We start from the raw sequence: 27,308 nt of genomic DNA on the forward strand, positions 1-27,308 counted from the left end.
AGCAAAAACAAAAACATGCAGCTACGCTGGCGGATAATTCCCTAATTCCAATTCCGGGGTACGAAACAGCAACATTTTTCAAATCAGAAACAAGAGTCGAGCGGGAAAATTACTAATAGCGGGGAAGTGGGGGGTGCATCCGAAAAAAAATACACGCTAGTCCTTTGTCAGATTCAGGAGTATCTGAATACCTACTTTGGTTATTCTTGCTCCTATACCTTCCGAGATCGTTGCGTTCATACAGACAGACAGAAGGATGGATGGTCGGCCTTCTTCTGTGTGTTACATGTATTGGAACTAAACTAACATACTCCCTTACCCTCTCAGTACAGAGTATAATGAATACAAAAGCCTTAGGAGAATCGCTCAGTGCAACTGAAATTGTTTTTCTGAGAATAGAAATACGTTGAGTACGTAATGCATAGGCAATGTTATCGGAACCTCAATGTCAAATTCAAGTGAAATTGCTTCGAAAGCTGCCTCGAAAGCGCTTCAATTACCATCAACAATAAGACTACTTGTATGTTTGGATTTACTTTTCAGATATTTAAATAGGAAATCATTATTGATGAAGCACTTTGTTGCAAGTCATATTAAGGCATTAAGTCATGATAGTCCTCCCAATAAATATAATTCTATATTGTTTTTAATATTACACATAAATTTGTTTTTACACGATTTTGATAAAACACGGTTTGGAAATTCAAAATTGCATATATATTTCTTTAGAGATAAGGAACCAATCACCTATTTTTGGATATGATCTTTTTTACACGGTTGTTTCTGGAACCAATCTATAAAGCTTGTAGAAAGCAAAGGAGAAGCTAATGCTTGAGTAAGGAAGTACTGTGCTATATGACCTTATTCCCCTTTATTTCAATTCGGTTCTCAGTAACGTTTTACAGTACACCTAATTCTGTTTTTACACGGTAGATTGGTTGCAGAAAAAGTCGTGTGAAAAAAGATATGGATCATGTGTTATGTTAAATCGTACTAAATGGAATAATGTCGTGTAACCATATATAAAATTTTTAATTTTCAAACCGTGTTAAATCAAAACCGTGTTAAAATAGAATTACGTGCAGCTAGCTTATTATTTCAAAGGCTACCAAGTTTCACTTTCATTTCGACTCGGTTTTCAATTGATTACCATTCGTTTCAATTTTAGTTCGTTTCAATTGTATGTTGGCTTTTATGCCGTTTCAGCAAAATGCAGTTCTATCTTCAATTTATGAGCATTTCTTTGTATCCCATTTCATTTCGTAGGCGTCGTTGTGTTTCTGTTTCGCTTCTATATCGTTTCAGCATTAGTGTCTCACTGTAGCCTTAATGGGGCTCATTTACATTCCCAAAGATCAACTACAGCTGATAATATGATTCTCTGTTGCAATGACAGTAATCTTCGAGGTGTCAAGCTGTTTGTGTGTATTTATGGGGTGAGAAGCTATACGTATATACGGCTATATTTATGTGGAATGGTTGATGTTATTAGCTCGCCAATTTTATTAATCAACACAGTACCACTACCATTAAGAGTGGGGTTTTCTTTGACACAATATTATGTACTCCTCTGATTATCTGTGGCAAAGTAAATACAAAATGATGAGACACTTTTCGCATTAAGTTGGCAACGCATTTTCACACGCTGAACTGTTGTTAGCCATCATCTTGGCCTGTTTTATGGGCTTAAGCCAAGTTAAAGTAGAGCTCTGGTTGGGTTTTTTTTTCAGTTCAGTTCAACAGCCCACAAGCTACAATAACAAAAACAAAGACAACAGACATAGTACTCTGCCCCCACCACATCCCTCCCTACCGCTCCGGCCGCTCGTCTCTATTCGTGTCAACATGTGTTGCATATTATGTAAATTATTTGCATGAAGTGTCGGCAGGGCAGCAGCAAAAAAGAAAGAAAACTAGCAATGAACGCCCAACAGCAGCAACAGCAACAATTACAACAACAACAACAACAACAACTGCGACTGACTGACTGGCTACAAAAAAGCCAACGGGCCCCACAATGTTGAAATACATAAAGCAATTTAACCGTTTTATGCTTTTTTGGTCTATATAATGGGGCCCGGCCCGCTACCAAACGACGCTGCTGGGCAAGAACTGTGTGAACTTGCCCGATGGCTGACGGCTACGGCTACTGCTACTGTGGCTCACTATACTATAGTTGTCGTTGTTGTTGCTGCTATTGCTGTTGAATTTTTAGTTGCTGTTTACTCGATTATTTCCCTTTCGCTAAATTTATCCGATTTCCCAGCACGCACGCACGCAGCATCGGCATCGACATCAACAACAGCATCAGTATCTCTCAGATCGGATCGTATCGGTTTGGATCGCCCATCTGCTGTGATGAGTTGTTAGACACCGCCAACGCCACCGCCACCACCACCACCTTCCGCCACCCTCGCCTGCTTCATTGATTTTTATTTTTGGAAATGATTTCAAACGCATCTCAAGGTGTGATAAACATTCGTGTAAACAAATCAAAACGATCAGTGGCCTCGACTAACAAAAATTGCCTCCAATTGTGGCAGCTCGGTGGTTCCGTAAGTGTATCTACACTTTCGAATCTAAGACGCGCCATTGTTAGCATAAACAATGCTCCCCAAGAAATACGGTCAAGAGTTGAAGGCTTAAAGATCGATCATTGTGCCAAAGATGGAACGAAAAGTTGCAAAATTCTCTAGCACCCAACTACTATTTAAATTGTAATCGGCATGCATTGGTATTTAAATTAAATATAGCTTTGTTTTTATACTTTGTTCACGAACAAATGAAAATTCTGGGCTATTCCTTAAATTGTGCGACTTTGACAAGCCCTTCAAAAGAATAAATTGTTTGAAAATATGAATGCATCTGATTTGCTTTTATTTTCACGATTATTTCTACATAATATTAAAAATCTAATACGAACTCAAAATAAAGGAACATCTGCATAATGCTGTTACAAAACTTGGTCATCTTAGCTTTCATAGTCATGGAGTTTTAAACGTTCAGACATACACACTTAGGAGCTGAGCTGAATGCTTTCTTTCATGCATTCAATATTTTGAGAAATATAGAAAACTAATCATTTTCACTTTCGCATACGGGAATACAAAATAATTTCAAAGTATATGTATGTATGTATGTATATAAAGTAATGTAAAAATCTAAATTCGGAAGCAGCTACATTTAGTTTTGGATATAAAGAATATTATTTATGGTCGAACGAACACACAGCTCAACACTCTTTAAATAATTCAATTTACAATGCTGCCTTATAAGATGGGACCCCCCTAGGATCCATTAGCACACGCCTTCTACGATTTAAATATTTCGAATATAATGGTGTGGGATGAAAATTTGCTCGGCTATTAAATGCGTGTTACTCGCCACATATGTCTGTTTGTTTTTGGCATATTCTAGACTACAACTATAAATCAAAATCGTCCCGATTTGGCAGTGAAACAATTGCCATATATGCGTGCTTGTGTGGAGACCCATAACCGTCGCTATAATCGCATATATATAGATTTGTATTTATATACATAAGTATGTACGAGTATATCGTTCGCCACAAAAATATGACGACATTTCACAGTCGTTGTTTTCCTTCTTCGTTACTTAAAAAAAAAAACATTTTTATTGCAAAGTGCGAACTAAAATTTACATACAGCTGTATATACTCGTACAGTGGTGGTAAAAAAAAACAACAACATTAATATCACTTGTAGGTGAAAAGTCTATTCTTTTAGAAAATAACTCTTTTATTCTCTTTCTGAATATTTTTGGAACTCCACTTTGAGCAAGTGTCAGTTAATTTCAGGTGTTTTCTCTTTAAGAAGTACTTTCTTGCACTCTCCTATGTTTCAAGAGATGCAATTTTAACCTCACAATACTAGTGTGTGTGTGTTTTTAATAATTCATTACGTTTCTCTTAGAATGCAGCTATACCGGGATTTCATGCCTGCTCTTATTTAAATTTGCAAATGAATGTATTTATGGTTAGCGGGAATTAAAAAAAGATCATGAAAATGATGATATTCAAGAGAAAATATGCTCTGCACTGACTAATGAGACTGCAGAGAAAACAGTTTTGGGCTGTTTTTGAGGAGTTCTGCAATCAAGAAAGTTGCCATCCCACGAAATTTTGAATGTAGAAGTAGAAATTTGCAGCTTTTTTTTTTAGTAAATTGGAGTATTTATTGGTTTTATAATGTTTTGATAGGTCAAGAACAGTGCGGCACTCATTGAAGCTCCATCCAAAGATCATTTTGAATTAAAATTTTGATGATGCAGGTAGTGATATTTTTGCTAAAGCTGTGATTGCTTAGTCAGGACCTGTTTTCGCTTTTTCAACGACATTATATCTTGAAAATCTCTAATTAACATTATTTGTTAAATGCTAAGAAGCTGCCTGGATTACTGTATAGAAATGAAAAGCTTCATCAAAGAGAAATCTCCGTCTTTAGTGCCATTTTTTTTTACCGCAACTGTATGTACAAAGAGAGATGTATGTACTATATGTACATACATACATAAACTCATATACATAAGCGACTGTAGACAGATATTTATGACATATGAATTACTGTGGCTGCTGGCTTGCTAGCGTTCGTTAATTGTTGCTATTGCTGAAAATTATTCAATTATTCAACAAGCTTGGCTACAATTCCAACAACAACAACAGCGACGACAACGACAACAACAACAATCATAACTGCAACTTCAAAGTAACGGAAATGTAAAGCAAGAAAAAAAGCAGCAAAACCAAAATTGCAAATCCGTTTTGAATCGTCTGAATACACACACACACACATAACCGTATATGTATGTATGTATGTGCAACATCGTCGCATGTTGCACAAACTACAAGCCCCCCGTTCACCACACGCACACACACTCACACACACACTCACACACTCCACACTCACTCACTGCTAGGCGCATTTTAATTTTCTTTTAACTATTTGCGCATATAATTAACAACACTCGCAACAACAACAACAACAACAGCTGATGCTCAACTGACTTCTAATGAGCGTTGACGACGACTTTAAATAGACGCGAAAAAAAACAACGTGTTGAACAGAAAATCGCCAACAAAACGCGCGACAATCGCATTGTCAATTCAAATTCAGCAAATTTCACCCACAATAATAATAATTATAATGACAACAACAACTCTAATTGCTTGACCGTAATAATAGCTCATGGAGTAGCAAAAACAACAACAACAACCATTGGCATTGTAACAAAAGCTGCTGTGAAGCCGCTCCCACCTTCGCTGCCTACCTGCGCTCTCTTCTCACTCTCTTCTCACTCTCTTAGATGGCTCCCCCTCTCATGCTCAGCGCCCTACGCTCCAACGATTGCATTTCATTGTCTGGTAGCGTCAGTCCAAAACAAAAAGGCATTACAAAAACTATCTGTACATATACGTGCATATGTATTATATAGAAGTATTTATGTACACGTATGTACATATATACCCGTATCTATACATATGACATTATGACTTCGCTGTGAAGTTGGCAGAGTTAAATAAAATATAAAATGCAAATATATGCGCATAGCGATAGAAATATAGTTAAATCTATCTATAATCTGAAAACACTCCCAACATTCCAAAAGCAAAGGCGACTAATGCTCCTAAAGAATTGAATAAGATGAATACTACAATGAATGGGAAACCTGAAAGATGTCGGAAATTTGGGTTTCTGCTAGATAAATTGGTTAGTTGGATTAGAGTTGCAGAATTGTTCTTGAACCATTCGACTTTTAGTCTGCAACTTCCATAATGTCCAGTCATGCTCATCTGATGTTGTGGGCATATACTATATACATACACAGTATACATAGGTATGGCGAGGTCTTTCTGATCGTGTTCTTTTCTAGAATTCAGAATTCATCACAGTTAATCAGTGCATTTATTTCACACATTTTGTTCACTTCTTATCGTGCCTAAAAATAGGAATCAGTTTATTTTTGCAATATTGAAATATTTCTGCATTCCGAGAAATCGGACTTTGAACAATGCCCAGAAAATACGTTCATGTATAGTATAGCTCGGCCATCATCTAGCATTGATATATGTATGTACATTTGTATACATAGTATGTACCTATATACTAAGTATATGTAGGCATAAATTCTTGGAGTGTACAGATAGAATAGAATAAATGTCTGTCTATTGCAATAAAAATGTTGGCAGACATATCTGTCATTTTTATTAACGAATATATTTAAAGAGAGATGGGACGTGAGTATTGAAGGAATGCGAGCGTTACTGAAAATAGAGGGAATCTTATGTTTGAAGTCCCAAAAGTAGTACAAAGATTTAAGAAAATGTTTGTATGCAAGTGTTTCAAAGATTTTTAACGAGTTCGAAAAACAATAATTATTAAATCAATCGACTGGTTATTCGATCCAGCTTGTCGAGTTATGAGTAAAGTTGAATAAAATGTGAAAATTCTAACAACTTGATCTCGGAAATAATATAGTGGCTGAGAGAGTCGACTAAATACCCAACTCTATCCAATCGATTGTGATTTATCAGAAGCACCCGCTCAGCCGCAGGGTCTTTAGACTTCAACGCAATCCGATATGCAATTCATAATTAATTTTCCCTTTTTCTCTTTTGAGATACAACAAATATTGCCCGTCCGCCCATTGTCTTCGATCTTTCAAAGCCAAGTGCCTTCATTGCGTGGCCGGCAGGGGAGGGCGGGCGTTTTGTATGTTTTTCTTTTTTAATGTTTTTAATGTCTAAAAATATTTCAATTATTTATGCGAAAAGCAACAATAGTCGAGGAAAAATGGAAAGTTTGCAAGGCTTGCCGCACGCATCATTATGTGGTGAATCTGGTGGTGGTGGTGGAGGGAGGGGAGGGGAGGGAAATGCGTTTTCATTGTGGCTGCATCATAAAAATAGTTAAAATGTGGGTCGTGTGTGCATCAAATTATTGAATTTGGTGTCAATCGGTAGCTTTTCATTAACTACGAAAAACGGAAGCTGTCCAAAACAAAAAGCAAAAAAGAAAAGCAACTGAAAAATCATAAAAGAGACAAGAAATGCGCAAAAGCTGCTTCAGACAGCAAGCGCCGATGGCGAAGCGTGTTTAAGTCGGACTTTCAAGCCATTTGCATATATACGAGTATATGCATAGTATAGTATATAGGAGAATATGTTTGTGTGGCAGCAGAGCCGTTAGAGGCACAAAAGAACCAACAAAACAAAAAAAAGGCCACCAGAGCGGATAGGAGGCGGCAGGCAGGCAGCTAGGGAGGTGAGCGACTGAACAAAGCTGTGGAGGCATAATGAAGCGGCGACCCCAACCCAAGCATTGGGTCGTCTCCGAGCAATGTATGTCAACCTCAATCAGTTTTTGTGTGTGTGTGTCTGCACGTACGCATACTTATTAACCTGACTGTAATTGCAGCAACAACTACAAAAAAAAAGAACACTAACAAAGAACGGCATTTGGTGCGTTCAGTATAGCGCTGTGCGCGTGACCAAAAATGTCGTCACAATCATGCAAATTCACGAAAGCCAACACAAAACTCACGCATTTCTATACCCACTAATCAAAGGGTTAAACGGTATAGTATGAAGTAGCCTAAAACAAAGATTCCTGCAGCGATCGTTCCTATAACAGCTATAAGAAATAATGAACCAAATTTGATATTACTTCAAATTACTATTGATATCGTTATAAGCAAGTGAGATTTCTGCACTGATCGTTACTATGTTAGCTATATAATATGTTGCACCGATTTTGAAATTTTTGATTACCCATTTTGGTGATGATATGTTTATGAAGCACAAAGTTTTTGGCACTAGGAATGATTCTTAATTTTTTTCGACCAAATATCTTAAGCACAAAGTTTAATCTCTATAATCCCGATCTCAAATTAAAATATTTATCAGAATGTATGTACAGTTGCTCGATTCCTCTTAGTCGTCTGCTAAGGTCAGCCCGTTCTAATCTTTTCAAACCAATAAACCTTTTGAAATAATATTAGTAAATTCAATGTGTTGTGAAGTCCCTAGTGTTTGTCAGATTCCCGATCTCAAATTAACCAAAAAATTAGTTTACATTTTTGTTCTCAAATTTCTATTTCAAGTGTTGTCTGAAAAATCTCAAAAGTCTGTTTGAATCGTTGAATAAATATCCAAAAGGCACTCAAAAGTTGGGTCAAAAATATTAATCAATTAATATTACGTACAATATTGAAGAAAACGCTGTAATGGCTTCAATTTCTCCTTTCAGATAGAATAAATATTTATGGAAAATGCATTGTAATATCAAAAATTGCAATACAAATTAAATCGCTTTCTTTCAAAGAGATCCAAACAATTGTTAAAGTAAAAGTGTCAGGAATTTAAGAAAAACTGTGACATTATTATAGAAAATATGTTCAGAACATTAAAAACTATAATTCAACAATAATTGAAGAACTTAATTATGGCATGTATTCCAAAAGCAAAGGGGTCAGCATTTCTGGTCGGTATTCATTAAAAACAAGAGAGAACGCTACAGTCGAGCAAGCCCGACAGTGTAATACCCTGTACCCAGGTAAACTTCCGTCACTGAGTTATATGCGCCCATAGCAGCAGCAAAAAGAGGAAGAAGAAGAGCGAACTTGTTGCTGCAGTTTGGTGGGGTTGTACTGGCGAGAATTTGTTTCGCTAATAACTTTTCTTAGAATTGACCGAATTGAATAAAATTTTGAACAACAGTAGACAATTATATATAAATTATGTGTGCAAAGTTTGGTTTAGGTAGCATTTGAAATGTGGACGCTATTGACGAAATTCTGCAGCGGGGGAAGGGGGGGAAAATTAAAAAAAAAAAAATAAACTCGTCCTTACTCGGACCTAGGAGAATCTGGATGCCAACTTTGGTTATTCTAGCTTTTATAGTTTCTGAGATCCTTGCGTTCATCCAGACGGACAGACGGACGGACAGACGGACGGACAGACGGACGGACGGACAGACGGACGGACATGTCTAGATCGATTTCTCTCGTCATGCTGATCAAGAATATATATACGTTATGGGGTCGGAGATGCTTCCTTCTGTATGTTACATACTTTGCACAAACCTAATATACCCTTTTTACCCTACGGGTACAGGGTATAAAAATATGTTCAGAATATCAAAAACTCCACTGCATTCGAATCTGTCTTAAAAGTGTAAGCAATTGAAGGAATACTTTGAAAACTGAACAATGGTGGCATTTATTCTACAAGTAAATCGAAATATTCAGTTACACAGAAATGCGTTTCGGGTCGGAAATAGGAAAAGGGTCGTCGCTTAAGAATTTTAACTGTTTATTTGTAAGTATGTGGCACGCAGTCCGAATTCAATGCAACAGCTAATCCGGATACGATTATGGCCGTAAACGGTTTAAAAACAAAACAGCAACAACAACAACAACGCCGAAATAGGAACAAAAAGAACGTCAGAAAACGAAAAGCAAGTGAGGTCCAAGTCGGCAACAACTTTCCGGTGTAGCCCCCAAAACGGTGTCAAGCGCTCATTTCCCTAATTTAGTTTACTTATTTTATTTTCTGTGTTTTTTTAGGTTGTTGCAGTTGTTGTTGCTGTTGCTGCTTTGTTTCTTGCGCTTTGTTTGTGTTTGGCGTTTCACTTGCCGCGCGATCGAAATCGCGCACAAAACGCGCGCGCAGCGTTTTCAAACAACGCGTTTGTTGTGGGCGTCGCGTTTAATAGACACACACACACACATATATACAGGCAGACAGGCAGACAGACAGACATACAGATGTCTGCAAGTATTTTTCTATGTATGTAGGCCCGCGATGAAATACGCAAGCATGCTAAATTCTTCTTCTTGTCTATTTTCTTGATGTTTTTTTTTTTGCTAAATTTATAGCAAAAAGCAAAGTGATGAGACAGCTGCTGTTTCTTAAGCTCATTGGCAGGGCGGAGGGTGGTAGTGGAAAGGGAGTGGGAAGAGGGGGGCCAGAACACTTTGTTGTAGTTCCTGAGCTTGTGCGTATGTGTTTCTGCACGTTTGTGTGTGTGTGTTTTTTTTTGGCCGCCTAGTTTAACGGCCGTTTGAGTTTTTAGTGCGTTTAGCCGCCGCGCGTTTTTGTTTGTTTGCGTTTATTTTTAGACCACAGATTCAAAATTCGCAACGACATCAGTGCGGGCATAGTTTTCAAAAAAAAAAACCAACACAATTTTTAGCATTTCATTTTGAGTGTGTGCTAAATTTTTAAGGCCACTTAAGCACTTTCAAAAAAAATAAAAATAAATAAATAATAATGTATTCATGTACATATACATTACAGCAACAAAAACTAGTAATTGACAGAAAATTATGCGCGTTTTTTATTGTCGTTACGCGCCTTTGAGTTCAAACACAAACAATAAACTCGGGCTAATACCCCGCTGTGAGTAAAGTCGGCGGAGTCAGTCAGCCCCGCTCAGCTGTGAACACAAAAATAACATTAACAATAACAATGGTAACAACAAATGCGACGAAGACGCACCGACCGAGAACCGCCTGCGCCGGAAGCTTAAAGTGAACTGAATTGAAATGAAACGCAGGCCGAAGCGCCAAGTGCTTTGCCAGTGTCTATGTCTGTTGGCTGCCCCCAAACACAGCAATAGCAGACAACGGAGAGACGACGACAGACAACACACGAATGGAAACGGAACACAACGGAAATGAAGCGACAGCGCACCATACTCTGTCCAGACATGCGCGGCAGCGTCGCTTGCGTCGACAACGGCTTGGCAGCATTCAAAGGTCAGAGCAACGGCGCTCGGTTGGTCAGTCAGTTGGTATTAGGGATGGCAATGTGTCCAGGACATGCTCTGCTCGCACGTGAGCCTGCAAATCACGCAAATGAATGATACCAAATTACACCACCAGCTAAAAATAGTTATATGAATTAACAGATAACTGGTCTTAAGCTTCTTATTTAAAGAATTTTAGTTTTATTTTAAAATACTGCATATATTATTTAATATACTATACATATATGCTAAGTTTTGTGTGTTTAAACAACATGGAAATATTAAATTGATCTTTTTATTTATCTTGTTTTTAAAGTTAATGATGATAACAATATTTTAAAGCAAACATTTCCCTACAAAATTACTTGTTCTTTGACCTTTGCTCATGCTTATATTGCGGGCGATATTTTGCACACGATATTTCAGCAAGATAAAAACAATACATGCGTCGCATAATGGTAAGGACTATATGGTATTTATACTGCGATATTTATATAAAATTTTAAAATGTATATATAAGAAAAGTGTTATGTCACTGAGCCCAAAAAAAGTTTATTTTTTTAAATTTATATTAAATGTATAATAAATAGCTACACAGGCATGCTGCGTACTCTTTTGTAGTATGGCATGTTGTTCTATTATAACAGTTTTGCAATGTATTAATATGTTTGAATTCTGTCAACTATTTTAACAGCAATACATTTGCGTTGAAAGAAGAGTTTAAGCAAAACAAACAATTTACAGTAATTTTTGTACTTTTACTGTCCGCCTGGTATATTTTGTAAAATGTTGCGCTCAATTGCTTTAAAGGCTCGCACTGATTTTAAGATCGTTGCTCACGCGCCCATCTCTAATTGTCACTTGTCAAGCCAAACTTTAGCTCGACTTCGCCAGCCTCTTTCTCTCAACTTTGCTCTCGTTCTTTTCTTTGCAGAGTTACAAATTCATTGATGAAACGTTTTGGCAAATGGAACACAACAAAGCAACTTTGTTTCTCTGTCGTTGCGAATGTTGCTGTTGTTGCTAGTATGTAGTAGTGTTTATATTTTGACGCTACCAATGAAAACAACAACAAAAACAGCAAGGAGAACAATAACATGCAACCGAGCGACAAAGCTTCAATGAACAATGCGGTTGTTGCAACAGCAACAACATCTGATGGGCTTCAGAGCCGCCTTTTAATTGCATTTATGTAGTTTTTAAGCTGTTTACTGCAATAGAAACGAAGAGCGGGGAAAGAGGAGGAGAGGAGGGAGATGAGATCAGAGCTGCGCAGGCTTCGCTTCACTGGCTATTTAGCTTTGATTTAAGCCAGCCTTGATGCGCAGCGAGAGCAGCAACTAAAGCATAATACATACAGATATACATACATATATACATACACACATAATAATAATTGCAATAACAAAAAAAGCAACAATAAATAACTAGAAGCGATAACAACGCATGCTCGAATAACAACAATTTTTAAAGCCAAGTAAGCCACGCATCGCGAAACAGGTAGCTGCGGAGGGGGGAGCAGGCATGATTATACTTGCATACATACATACATACATAATTATAAAAACGTACACATGAACATACATACATACATATGTATGTATACACAGTCATGTGCAGAATAATAGGGAAACATCGTGGTATTCCACAAAAATGCACAGCAAACAAATATTTTTTTCACTGAGTGAGCAAGGATGTATTTTGCAATAGAATTGCGTTTCTATTTAATGGAAACTAGCCGGAAACAGTCAATTTGAATAATAAACGAGTATAACGACTAGCGAATATCCTGCATCCTGATTCTGATGCAATTTGATTCCAATTGGAGTTAAAATACCTTCATAAAAAATAACGTGTTTGTTAAAAAGAGTCGATTTGCAGGAAAGTAGCTTAATTTGCTAAAGACATTTTAATATAGCGTATGAATAAATTTCAAGATTTGTCACTGGACGGACAGACGTGCTAATCATATTTGTATGTAAGTCCCATAGAAAAAGGATTATCTTGCTACATAGTATGTACATACATTTGGCATTTTATATTAATAGATTATCTTCAGATCATACTTCAATACTTTTAAATTAATTAAATTAAATTATTTTCGAGTTCGAGACCACACAAGATATGTCTTTCCTGATAATGTCTCTTCTACATTGACACTCGATCGAGCAAGTGTCCCTATTATTTTTCACACGACTGTATCTACATACACGTATATATGTTTGTGTATGTAGGTGCGTCACTTCTTTTCTTTTTTTTCCTCCACAGTGCACGCACCTGTTTCCACCTGCTGTCCAACGCTCTCTGCTGCTGATCATGCTGATCATTAATAACAAAGACGATATCGTTGCCACTTGTTTTGTCGTATGGATAAGGCCGTTGGCACCACCCACCGCCCATCACCCACTGCTAGCTGCCTCTGCCGCAATGCCACGCCTCCGCCTCCGCGACTGCTCCTCTCTCCATCTGGTATTGTGCCCAATGTGCTGGCATGCGTGACGACGATACAAACAAATTTCCTGAGTAGCTTTTCATAAACACCAGACAGCAACAGAAACAACACCTGCAGCAACAACAAATGATTTTTGTTGGCACATACAGTGAATCCAAAACATAACAATCCTCGATCTATAAAGATCGCATCTTTAATCTCAATCTTTAGGCAAGCACATTTCCCCTAACATTTATTGAAGTACACTGTGCAAAAATAGCAGGCATTTCATTTCCTACCTACTTGAGCTACAGGAAATTCAGTTCAATTTATTTGAGCAAACCCAGAAAAAAATGCCAGCTATTTCGACCTTAACAAAATAGTAAGCTAATTTCGTAAATAACTGTTTTAAAAATTTTAAAGCCGTATTTGAAAATACACTAAGTATTTTTTTTTAATTTTTTTTAAAAAGCCTCTCTTAGGAATTTCATTTACAGATTGCCATAATAGCTAGTCGATTTTAAACACTTTTGAGATTATATTGAGGCATTTAAAAAAAACGTGTAAATAACGAATTCGGTTGCGAAATCTTAATAAACAACAGTTACATATGTGACTGTCAGAATATAAACACTCTTTTTTGAATGTATAGGCAATAGAAACGTTGAAGCCTATTTGGAGTTCAAATTTCGCAAGTCGCTCTACACTTTAAAGCTTTCTTACTCTTACCATTTAGGCTGTGCATTGATGACAAACCAGTCCCGACTAACTCATTCAAATTTTATTTATTCTATGTGTTGATTGAATATGGGAAGAAGAATGCGTATTGATGATCTGAGAGTACAAATGCACCGAAGCGTTATATATGGTGTGCCTTGTAAAGAATTTCCACTGCCCTGACTGCAGAGACACAAATATCGGCAGCTTCCATAAACGCTCGAGAGCCACAAATACGAATTACAAACAAGAACAACAACAATAACTGCAACAACAATTGCAATTATACATATAGCACTAACACGCTGAGTTGGTTGGTTCGCTGGTCATTCGGTTGATCGTCCGGTCGTCCGGTCAATGCAATTAAAACTTGTAATGCCCTCCATCCACACACTCTACACAGACGCGCTCTCCGCCCGGGTAACGGGTTACGAGTTACATAAAGAAAACATCACGCTTATACATAGGTGTCGGGCAATTACACGACACACCCAAGGGGTCATTACATGATTAGGTGGGAAGAGCCACCACCACTTACCTAAATCATTGTAGAGCGTGGTGTTTAGCACGATGTCGGAGAGGCCGTTGATGCCGCCACTTCCTCCTCCCAGTCCCATGGCAATGCACGAGTCCGAGTCTTCATTCTCCTCAGCCAGCGTTGGTGGACCATCCCAGAGAGCCTTGGCGGGACGACGCACGCGATCGAGCCGCGCGCGAGGTATATCCTCATAGCTAACATCACCCAGCTGAGCGAGAAAGGGGTAGAGATGGAGAGAGAGAGGGAGAGAGAGAGATAACAAATTAGTGCAAAGTTTGGAAGGGTATCAATGCATGCCAGCAATTCTACGAGCTCTACGAATACGCAGGACTAGCCTGAATGTACCCACCTCCTTTTTGGGTGTTGCCGGGAATATCTAGAGGTTAGTAGCGTTTTAAATCCGTATTAAGGGTGCGAGTGTGAGAAAAAGATACATACAGACATACAATGCGAGGTGATATCATATTATTAAACGTTAGCACAATTACTTAGCTCTAGACGAACTTATTTTGGATTAATATTCGATTAGGGGATCAATTCTATATCTAGTTTATGAGCTGGAAAGGATGACGGGGACGGTAAAAACGATTTGCAAAGTCTTACAAGCCAGAAATAAAGGATTTAATCAGCGATCTATCAATTCATTACTTATTTTATTTTAATTATATTAAGTTGTTTCGTAAAATACTATATATATATTACGCAACAAATTTAACTAAGGCAACTGCAGTGTCTAGCTCTTAAAGTCGTTCGAAATCGAGGCGTTCATACAGACAGACACGGGCTATCGATATGATGGTGTTAATAAGGCTTTCTTTTATTTACAAGAATTGCATCTGAACTGAATGTCAATTCAATTACTCACCGACATCTCCTCGCTGCAATAGGCAGTAAATGATTGATCATCTTGTTGGAGAACACAATACAGCGGAGCCCAGGGCAGTGTTACGATGACGCGTGTCAGTTCGCCCTCCGTTTCTGCAAATGGTATAAAATAGAAGTCAACAATTAATAGATTTAAACAGTTTAAAGTTATAGTATATATAGTATATCGTATATTAATTGCCATAAAAGTACTATAACAAAATTATGGCAGAGTTGACTTCGCTGACCAAAAGGCGTTCGAAAGTCGCTCTCAGATAACTGAAGAGCAACTTACTGCCTACTTAGCGAAGGATCTTCATATGCTATGATAGAAGGGCTATGACTGAAATACTTGTATGAATTATTCTAGAGCACCTGCCATTGCAGGAAGGGCGCCGTAGATGCGTACCTTGCTGCACTTTCCTGGACAATAATCTGTTCTGGATATGTCTGACCATTATACATTATATAAATGCTTCGCCCAAGCCACTTGTTATATTAAATAAAAAACTAATTAAATACTCTTTTTATATAAAATTATACATATGTGCACTGATTCCCTTTACAAATCCGCCTGAAAAGAATTCGCAACGACTTAATAAAACAAAAAAGCAATAGCAGTCAGCGCTTGTTGTTAGCTGTAAAAGCTGCTCCTCCGAAATATAAAGCCAGCCGAGTGTTTGGGAGTGATCTGTGCGGCTGTCCGATGCTCATATTTTCTAAGCAAAAAGTCGTTTTTTTTTAATTCACCATCGCTAGCTATTGCCTTTTTCGAATCTAAGAGGTAAGGTGGCGCCATCTATTTACCACATTTGGCATGCACACATTTTGTTGCATGCTTTTAGGCTGGCGCAGTTAAATCAGCTTCGCTTATGGCGCGCTCTGGGCACAACATTTGAAATTCAAAAACCCCAAACACTGCAGAGCAATCGGCGCGCTGCTTCTGCTCCTCAACTCATCTCTCAGCGCAGCTCATGCGTGTTGCTAATAAGATTTTGCAAAAGAAAAACTCGCACACACACACATATGCATACATATGTGTGTATAAAATAAATTATGGATGCAATTGCCGTAAGTCTGAGGACTGCGTGTGCCGTTTCTAATGTGAAAATTGTATGCATTAGAATAGCAAAGCAAAAGCTGCAAGAACGAACAACAACATCAATAACTACACTATGACTACAACAACAACAACAACATCAGCAACAATAGCAACAATTACAATTACCAACCCAACCAAGTTGAACTAACTGCACGCCCGTATGATCCAACAATTGAACAGACATTCAATCGTTCGCGCCGCAGCGCCTCTCCCCAACCCATCGAAGAGCCTGCCTGCTTGTTGCGTGCCAGCAGGCAGCAAAAAATAAGAAAAACATTTTCAAAGTTCGTTTCAGTTCGTCGTCTTCTGCTGCGCCCCTCTCGCCTTGACTCGCCAGCCACACCACGACTCGTCTCTTAAAACTATGAGATAACAATGTGAAGCGCACAAAATAAGTAGTAAGCATGAAAAAAGCAAAAAAAAAAAAAACGTTTTTAATTTTATGTACATGATGATGATGATGATGATGTCGGTCTCTGTGCTTCTGCTTTAGCTGGTATCCAGCACACATGAGCGACCTCAAGACCCCGAATGCGAACCCGAACCTGAACGCGTCGACCCCCTAGATCCCCTTCGACCCCGATGCCATTGCACTGTCTATTCTGTTCCATCGTCCATGTTTAATGTTTCTATTAAACAAGCAACTTATTTCACAGTTTTAAGCCACTGCGGCTACTTCTGCTGACGCCACAGTTGACGCCGCACAGTGGGATGGCTTAAATACAGATTGGCCAGAAATATCTACTACTCAATAATAATAATTAATTATTATTAATTAATTATCAATTATTAGGAAGCTCAATACATATGCTAGTATGCAAGTAACCCGTTTGGATCATTCCAAACGAAGGCATCAATCTGGTGACATTCTTTTTAACGTTTTAAACCAATATATGTAGGCTGAACCATTAAATAAAACTATGTACTTACTAATTATTACAAAGATCAATACATAAGTATGTAAGTATACCGTTTGGATCATTCCAAATGAAGGGAACATTCTTTTTAAGGTTTTAAAACAATATTGGTTGAACCATAAAATAAAACTACTTACTAATTATTTAATTAATTATTAGGAAGCTCAAATGAAGGCATCAATCTGGGAACATTCTTTTTAAGGTTTTAAAACAATATTGGTTGAACCATTAAATGAAATCGGGTTTAATCCTATTTCCCCATAATTTCTTAAGCTTCTGAATAATCTGAAGTCATTATAAATGTTTTATATAGATGGGTTGTCATAAAACGTTTATTGTTATCGAGAAGCAGAATGAATCTATAATGAAAATAGTTTCCGGCCTTTAAGGATATAGATCTTCTGCTTAGGCAATTTGGCTGTAATGCGTGTGTATTTGGACTTATTATTAAGGCAATCAAATCAACTCAAAGTTATTAATAAAGCATCCACATTAACCATTAAAAAACGAAAGGGATCTTTGGAAACTTATCTCATCAGCCAGAAATATATCTCAATATGTTGTCCTCTTATTCAAAATAAGCTACAACAATAATAATTAAGCTACATATTGAAAGCTGTTTAACTCTTGCACTAGTCACTTTTTTTAATGTTACCAGTCTATTTGTTTTGACTAGAGTTGCCTTTACTCTGGATGGGTTGGAGAGGTATATTACGAATTTGAAACCGAACACAATCGAGTTCCTTGGAAAATGCCATACTCTTCTAAACTAATTCGTAATACAAATATGTTCTTGACCGATCTCAAATCAATTCAGTGAAGATAGATTACCAACTTTATATAGAAAGCGCTGGTTCTTTTTACTGATGTATAGATAGATGTGGACTCGCGTCAATTAAAATCAATGCTGGAGTTTATTTTTCTTCCAGAAAGATAAAATAAACTTTTGCTAAATAATGCAGTTAATCGGAATTGGGCAAGACTCAAATCTTTTCCACAGTGCGACGCCTGCCACTTAACATAAATTTTCTATGTAATTCTGAAGACGAGGCAGCGAGCGCCGGCAGAGACGCGTTTGCGTTGCCTCAGCAAGTTTTGCAGTCGGAATCGGAGTCGCAGACGGCGCGTTAATTTTGAAACGCTCGACGCTCAACGCTCGCTGCTTGACTTGACGGTATTTTCTTCATATGTATTTATTTTGTTGCTGCTTTTAATTTTTCTTCATATAAATATATACATATATGTATATGTAACTTTTTTTTTGCATAAGAATTTCTTGTCGCTAAGTTCAATGCACTTTCTCAGCGGTTTTTTCTTTTTCTTTATTTTTTTTTGCAAAGCTAAGCTCTAAGCTTCATGTGAACTTGGCGGCCTGCTATGCATAGGAAGAAGAAAGCAGTACTCGCATATAATGACATATGTACATACATATGTACTATGTATGTATGTATGTACCTGACTGCCCACCTGCCAAGTGGCGCTGCAATAACGACCAAATGACCGAAGCGCTCAAAACAAAAGAAATACTATAGGCGCAGTAGTGAACTGGGTTTGCCGCTATTTATTGACTGACTGGCAAATTGACTAACTAACTAACTGTCTGATTAAGCCCAAGACTAAGGCGCTGCTCTTTTAAACTTACTGCATTACCGAAAGTAAAATGTTCAAAGGCAAAGGAATGCTTTCAAAAAAAGATTAAAGTAAATCTAATAGTGATTTATCAGCAAAGTCGAATAACCCATTCAAGTTAAAGTATTTTGATTAAAGATGACTTGAAATTAAACGGTTTTTTTCAGTTAACATATCAGTATTTAAAAGCAGAAATTCTCAGCATACAAAATAGGAAAATATGGTAAAATATACTTAGATTAGAAATGCAGATTTACTTTTCAGTTATAATTGTTTGTGATAACACTTTTCAGCAGAGTTTATAATATTAAGATAGGAATTATTTACAGCTAAAACTCTCTTGGCCAACTTTTGCCCGCCCAAGGGGAGTGTCCTATTAATGGGATAATTAAATACTTAGTACACCGAACGAATGTTCAACAAAAATTGTGTCTGCCTGAAAGGGGTCTCTGGATAAAATAGGTGTCCATTAAGAGAGTTTTCATTGCATATAATTCCTATATAATGTATCTTCTGAATACGAGTTATTACTTTTAATACGCTCCTTAAACTTCAAAAGGATATTACACTTAAATAAATTCCAAAAGCTGAATATACGAATTTTGATCTGGACTTAAGCAAGCAGGGAGCCTGATCCCAAATGCCAGTACCGCTCTTTAGTACCAAGTTCGACATATGGACTGACTAACTAAGCGATTGAGCGATTGGTAAAGTACATATTCAGTAAAACGCTGTGCTCCGATCGGACGCACGAGAGACTCAAATAGACAAACAGAGACCAAAATCTAAGCACAACAAGATCAACAGCACAAGGAAAATTGAATTTAATCTATATTACTTAACCTGTTGAGATTTAATGACCACAAAATACAAGTCAGCCACCGTTATCGACAAATCTGGCTCCCTTCTTCGACTTTTTTCAGTTTCCAAAGCTGAAGTATCTGCTCCGGGCTATGAGTCAATTGAGGCCACAATAGTCATTCGCTGAAGAAACTAAAAGCCCAGACCTGCATGAATTAGCTCAAGAGGGGCCTGAAGGCGATAATACGGATTTTTATATAAATACATTAAAAGAGTTGTTTTTTTTAAACTAGTGCAGGTCACGTTTGAGCAGATGGATTGTAAGTTAAACAAAGTACTGTAAAGCTTCCAAAAAAAAGTCAAGAACGAACTCAAAAAGTTGTCAGATTAAAGTCCTAATTTAGACCTAAAAAAAACAAGCAACAACTGTCCAATCCAAAGCTCCGACTTTAAAACATTGTATTGATTTCTAGTGTACTCCATTCCTCTTAAGATCGCAAACAGAATATTTATAAATTTGAAGTGCTCTTTATGCAGGATTTGTGTGTTTAAAGCGTTGCTAATCAGCATAATTGGTAAAGTACTGATCAAAAGCAATCTTTCATGTGCGAGAATTCCAATAATTGTGCATACTTATAGTAGAATATATTTTTTGCTTCGTTAAGCACACTTTACATAAACAAGACAGAAATACATATGTAAATACTTGTACATATATGCACATATTATATTGTTAAGTATTGTAAGTTTTATTTCATAAAAACGAAAACCTTGTGAGCCTCTACTGATATCCATCAAGGGCACATACATGTGGTGGCTACTGTAGAATGAATTGTACGTTACTTTTTATCGCACTCCACCAGCAGCGATTGGACGGACAGACTTTCTTGGCTTTTGTTTTAAACCATTTGGGTGCGTTTTCAAAAACAGAAACTCACACACACACACACAGAGACACTTTGAAAATTGAATTATTAAGCGCCAAGCAGTAAAAGACATTGCCAATTAAAAGTAATTTAAAATTATTCATGTGAATGTGTGCGTATGTGTGTGTGTGGGATGCGTCATCTGTATGTGTGTGTGTGCGCTTCTTAAGCTGTTTTGTTTTGTTCACTAAACTAAAAAAATGTGTGTTTCTGTTTCTGTTTTTCTTGTTTCTAACTTTTTTGTAGCAGCAGTTTTAGGGCCAAAGCAACGTCTCTGCCGCTGCCGACGCCTCAGTCGTTGTCGCTGTCTCTGCCGCTGCTTCTTCAGTTGCATGAATCCAGAGCAGCGGTAGCAGCCCAAGGCGTGAGCATATTGTGGGAGGCTCTGCCTGCATGACACGACACATTGCGTTTTTTTTATGTGTGTGTGTGTGTGTGTTTGGGCTATTGTTGTTATTATTTTTTCGTCTCCGTCTGGCTCCTCCCCGTTTTCTTCGTCAGCCGCTCTGTCATTTCAACTGACAAAAGCAATAGCACGCAGCAGAGGGATTGCAGATTGGGGTGGGGTTGGGGGAGTGTGTGTCTGACTCTGAGAAGCAAAAACTTGGGTGGGGCGCTGCCCCAAATGCATTTCGTCTGTCTGCACATACAGTGGCTCGCAGCCTATTTGAATCAAGTCGATCATTTATTTGGAAAATATTTTGCTGACGAACAAATATATTCTACATAAAAATAACGAGTTCCAGCTCGATGTCTACCCTTTTCCCCGTTGCCGCCCTTTAAGTACCTTAATTCTACATCGTTGTATCAATCATTACAATGCCAGCTATATGATAGAGAGAGCCGATTATGATGCAATTTAAGATTATTATTATATACAAATCTCAAAAATACCCAATTTGGTTACGACATCGAAATAAACAGAAAAGGTGTTCGAAGCGTTAGAAGCGATCGTTTCTATGGCAGCTATATGATATAGAGAGCAGATTTTAATAAAAATTCCGTTAATGGTGGAACATTATCATCGACTATTACATGCCGTATTTACGATATCGTATTTAACAACAAACTATTTGGTACTAAGACTTTGATTTTTTCAGCGATTCTTCTTTGGCAGCTATATGATATAGTGAGCCGTTTTAAATGAAACTTCAGAATATAATGAGTAAAACTCATAAATACCAAGTTTCGTTAAGATATAAATAAAAAGTTAGTAGGAACTAAGAGGGATCTTTAGGCTATATACATATATATCACATGATTAGCAATAAAGTAAAAATACATATACATACATATATGTGTGTATGTATATATATATATATAATCGATCCTATGTAGAACAACTTTCTTCAAACAAATAATGATCGTGCAACAATGTAACCGCTGTTATATCTTTAATCCTGGGTCTATATGTACATACTTGTATGTTTGTATCACATATTTATCTAAAATCTTAATATGTATTAATTATTCTGGAAAAGTTAGAGTTAGCTTTGGAAAGGAGGCATAAGTTTGTCAAGTTAGATGCTTTTTAAGACCCAAAAAACGACCGAAGTATATGTTCTGATAACTTTTGTATTAAGCATACAATTTGCTTTGCCCTATCGAAAAACCCGCTCTAGTTCAGGGTCTTATTTGTGCACAGTATTATTGATGATTGGGGTGTAGAAAAAAGCTGACCATTGTATAACTTGGGCTTGGTACGCCAACTACAATGGAATAGTTTGTTTTAAAAAAAAAAACACAAGAAGTACATACATATAACTCAGGCCCGTTTTCGTTCCCGAATTCGATTGAAAGTCCAAAGTTGTACCTAATTAATTGAACGCAATTACAAATATTACAGGTATGTTTATGTACATATGTATATTAGTTTCTTATATCAAACAAATTTCACACCGAAATCAAATTGTAAATGGGAACAGGGCGTCTACTCCTATTTTTCTATTCTACAAGTATATTCCGTATTGAATCTCAAATGCCGCTCCACTGTTCACACATGTGTGCGTGTGTGTGTGTGTGTAATCACGCAACTTTACAAAAATAGTTGCGTAAATGTAACAACAACAACAACAACCAAACATGCAGCAGCGGCATCGGCAGCGGCAGGCAACAAGGCATTTAATTAGGTTTATGGGAAATATGCGAAATGTTCAAAAACTAAAAAAGCAAAAGAAAAAAAAATACACCATAAAAATCAAAACAAACAACAACAATAAAGTCGAGCAAGCGAACAAACAACTGAACAAACGAACGACCAAACGAACGAACAAGCGAACGAAAATCTGAACGTCTGAATGGGAACAATAATAATAACAACAGCAACAACAACAACAACAATGCAGAATTATAGCATAACTTGGATTTCGCATCATGTAATAGCTGGAGCCGCATTTTATTTGTCAACTCATTTATAGATTTTTTTCTTGTATTTTTTGTTACCTTTAATTTTTTTTTTCAAAAGTTGCCGCTAAATGGCGAGGCAAACAAAAGGCGGTGACTTTGCTGCTTGCTTATAGACATTAGATAGAGCCGACGAACAAAAGGGGCAATACATATACATACATACATATTTATATCTGAAGATACATTTCACTTTCATCGAGGCTGCGAGGTTTTCCTTTTTGTAAGGCCTGGCCGGTCAGTTCGGGTCTGGTCTGACCTGGTCTGCACCGGCAATGCAATTCGAAGCCAAAGTCTGTGAAAGGCGTCGAGTGGCAACTTGGGATGTTGCTAACTAATCCATAAGCTTGACATGACAAGATGCCAACCACCAGCCAGCAACCACCATGCACCATGCAGTACAGTGCACACTCGACGAGGCGAACTAGAGAAAACAAGAGTCCTGTCACTTGGAATCTGATATTTCCTCGCTAAAGCCATTCAACTAAAATCAACTTTATTGAACCAATCATTCTCATGGCAGATATATGATACAATTTTGATACAATTTCTATTATGATAACTTCTATTAAAGAATTATAATTGCTTTGTTGGGTTAGTCCACAGATTTTGATGATATTTCAGAATATAGTAAAACACCGAAAAGGAGCCATAAGTATTACTTTTTTATAGCTTCTCATACGAAAGGTAATTATTGCACCGATCGTTCCTATGGCAGCTATTTAAATAAATGTTAATAAACATGATTTCTAATAAACTTGATTTAATCAGCATACATTTTTAGAATGATGATTAGTATGATCCATTTTTTAAGGAAGTTCCCCTAAATGTTCATGCTTAGCATTTTTTTTCATGTGGACAGATATCAGGAAGCTGTACTTGAACGAAAAAAGAGAAAAACAGTCACAATTTCGCTTTATGGAGTGTACACTGTGCTGGTGATCAACAATCTTGTGTGCGCCGATTGCGCGCTTAGTCAACAGGTTTTGTTTTAGTTTTTTCCTCTTCTCTGTGTGTTTTTTTTTGTTTTTAGTACGCATTAAAAATTTCCTTTTTGTTTTGAAAACTAGACGCGGCAACTGCAACAAAAACAACAACCAAGTGTTAATCTATTGGCGTTCAATTTGCTAAAAGCTAAACAAGCTTGAGACTTGAGACCTGAGACTTGGGCCGGCCAAGCACACACACATACAGCACACACACACAAACCCATCATCGGCTGAGCCATGAGGAAAAAGTAAATTTTTTCATAGAAAGTTGTTAGGCAACATTTGCGACGATCGTCGTTGTCGATGGCGATACTTGAAAATAGAAAATAAAACAACGAGAGCCCCAAAATACAGCAACAATTACAACAACAAAAAGACAGACGCATGCAACAACAAAAACGACAACAACAACAGCATGTTTCACTTTCTAGACCGCGCCCGCACAAAAACCTCAGTGGGTCAAGTCGCAGTCGCAGGCGCAGTCACAGGCGCAGTCACAGTCGCAGTCAATCAATCGACAGCCTGCCAGAGTTTTTCCGCAACGCACAAAACGAAAGTTTAGACTGAGAGAGCGCATTGAACTTTCTCACAGGTGCAGGCAAACGGCAGGCCGGGCAAAAAACAACAACAAACAGATGGGCAGACTCAAAGAGAGTCAGCAGACAGATGGGCAGACTCAAAGAGAGACATGCAGGCCGAGAGACAGACAGACAGCTGGGCAGGAAGGCAGACAGGCACGACACGGCACGGCACGGCCCGACAGCTGCTCTTGCGCTTTATCTTGCATGTGTGCTTAACCCTGTAACGTCCAAGGTACCCATTTATACCAAATTAATAAAATGCTCATTCATTTAGATGCAAAACTACTTAGTATACCTTTCATTGCGTTTTTTTACTTGCGAATTATTGAATATTGTCTTATTACAATTATATTATATTGTTTTTTTTTTTTTTTAATTTTGAAAACTGCTTTTGCTTTTTAAAATAGTAATCCTATTTATTTGAAAATAAATTTTAGATTTGGTTAGTTTTTAGAATGTAGTAAGCCAATCATTATATTGTATATGAATCATTATAATCAATACATGGTAAAAGTTGAAGCTTCTTTCAAAATACTCGTAAATCATAATTACAATTGTGTCGTTAGTTTTCAGTATCCTTCTTCTAAATTTAAATGTACAATTGTTTCTTTTATTATTAACACAAAATTGAATATTGTCAGATTTAATTGTTAATATTAAGAATCTATATAAATTGCCTTTTGTATTATATTATTTAGCTGGAGCCAAATGAATAACCAATCTTCTCCTACGCTCTAGGCATCGAGATGTATAAGTTCTGAATTGGCAGCATAGTATCAAGGAAAGGTCAGGCTCTCATGCCAGGCAATACTTCATGTCTGATAGATAGTTGAAAATCGTGTTATTATACATAGATGGCATTTATTATTTGTCTACATTTAGGTTGTTATTTGCCGAAATGATGTACAATTTTTGTCTTCTTCAGTCGGAGTTGTTTTATTTCTTTTATCTAACTAAGCAATTGTTGCATCTTTTTGTTAAACAAAGAAATACAAATATGGCAAGTCAAAATTTTGATTGACATTTTGGTTGTTGGTATATTTGCCTTAATTGCATTCCAACAAGCCTTATTTGTGTAAAAAAATCTAATGAATTACTCTTTACAAGCCTTTGGCCCGGAAGGCGTTAAGTGCGTACATATGTATATGTATGTGATTGTGTGTGTGCATGTGTGTGCTTAACCCATAAACAAAATTGAAACCAAAACGGTAACAACACAAGCTTCGTCATTGTCGTTGTTGTTATTGTTTTTGTCTGCATTGCAGTTTGCCGAACCCAAACTGTGCCACAATGTTGCTGTCGACGTCGTTAATGACGCCATCGTAAGCGTCGCTGCCGCTGCCTCCGCCTCTGCCACTCTCCATTCTCCACTATTCAATCGCCGCACGCCTTGCCTTTAACAGTAACTACTGCCTGACGATTTCTCTTCCTTTAACGCTTTTTTTTGTGTTTAACGCATACATATGTATGTATGTATGTGTGTGTGAGTCGAGAAATGGCGAACGGCCTCAAAAATCGTTTCTAAACACCACCAACGATAACAACAATAACAAGAACAAAGAACCCGAACATGGTGAACAAGAGGAAGAAGAAGGGGAGGTGAGTGAGCAAGTGACATGCAAAGCGTGCTGGAGAAATGATGTCAAGCGAAGCCAACAACCAGTCTGTAACAGCAACAACAACAACAGCAACTGGTCACGCAGCAAAGGCCATCAGCCAAATGGTCGCCGATATTGTTGGTGTTGTTGCTGTAATGGGTCAGTCGCTCATTCGTTCTCCTCGGGCTTCTTCAAAACGTCTTAAGCATTGAGTTTGTTGTTTTTGTTGTTGTTGTGTGGGTGCGAAAGGCTATCAACTGTTTAGCTAGAATGTCACAAATGACCTTGACACACACGCGCACACACAAAGAAAATGTGAACCACCACCAACGCAGGCACACCTTTCGCTGAACAACAACAACAACAACTACCACACAATAGCAGCAAAAAAAAGGTTAAAAACAAAAGCCCCTTACCGATAACAACCAAAATGGCAATAAGAGTTGCCCATTTGCCGCCTCCTCGAAGCCTTACTACAATGCATCTGTGTGTGTGTGTGTGTTTGAGTGTGCGAGGGCAGTCTGTTAAATCAGCTATTTACTTAGATACTCGTAAGAACCCTAATCTTTAGATCATTTCATCAAAACTTGTACAAAATTTCATCAGTTGCTTATTAAGAATCGAAATAAAAGTTTATGGATATTTATATGTTTATATTTTTTCTATCCATATATATTGCCCATGGCAGCAGAGACATATTCTCAAAACTTACAAATTTCATCCGTCGGTTGATAGGAATCGAAATAAAATTTTATTATTATGACAACAAATTGCTGTGAAAATTAATTTCTTGTACAAATACTATTAAAATGCATTAAAAATTGTAAGTTGGAGCCTTAGGAGTTATAAATCACACTTTATTAGGAAAACGTTTAGCAGTTTCCTTCTATAAATCCGTTGGGATGAAGATATGCTTTTCAGCAATATATATATATATATATATATAAATTGATTAGGTATTCATTTAATATTAATAGTAATTTTGGGTCTCGAAAACACTTCTGCAGTCCAGTCGAGGGAAAAAAGAAGAGAAGACAACAGAAAGA

The 27,308-nt window shown here is 37.3% G+C and overlaps 1 protein-coding gene across 2 annotated transcripts in view; it reads right to left on the reverse strand.

Annotated features, from left to right (window-relative positions):
• The window catches only part of LOC115629903 (probable Ras GTPase-activating protein), a 64,194-nt gene that overhangs the window by 30,421 nt on the left and 6,465 nt on the right, over positions 1-27,308 (reverse strand). For both annotated transcript variants that reach the window (XM_030526507.1, XM_030526504.1), the window contains exons 2-3: positions 15,318-15,430; positions 14,453-14,660 (exon numbers count right to left, since the gene is read on the reverse strand). In XM_030526507.1, coding sequence (XP_030382367.1) covers positions 14,453-14,660; positions 15,318-15,430 — 321 coding nt within the window. The remainder of the gene's footprint in view (positions 1-14,452; positions 14,661-15,317; positions 15,431-27,308) is intronic.

Source organism: Scaptodrosophila lebanonensis, unplaced genomic scaffold, assembly GCF_003285725.1.
Source record: "Scaptodrosophila lebanonensis strain 11010-0011.00,11010-0021.00 unplaced genomic scaffold, SlebRS2 tig00000171-arrow-arrow-pilon, whole genome shotgun sequence".
Classification (NCBI taxonomy): Eukaryota; Metazoa; Arthropoda; class Insecta; order Diptera; family Drosophilidae; genus Scaptodrosophila; species Scaptodrosophila lebanonensis.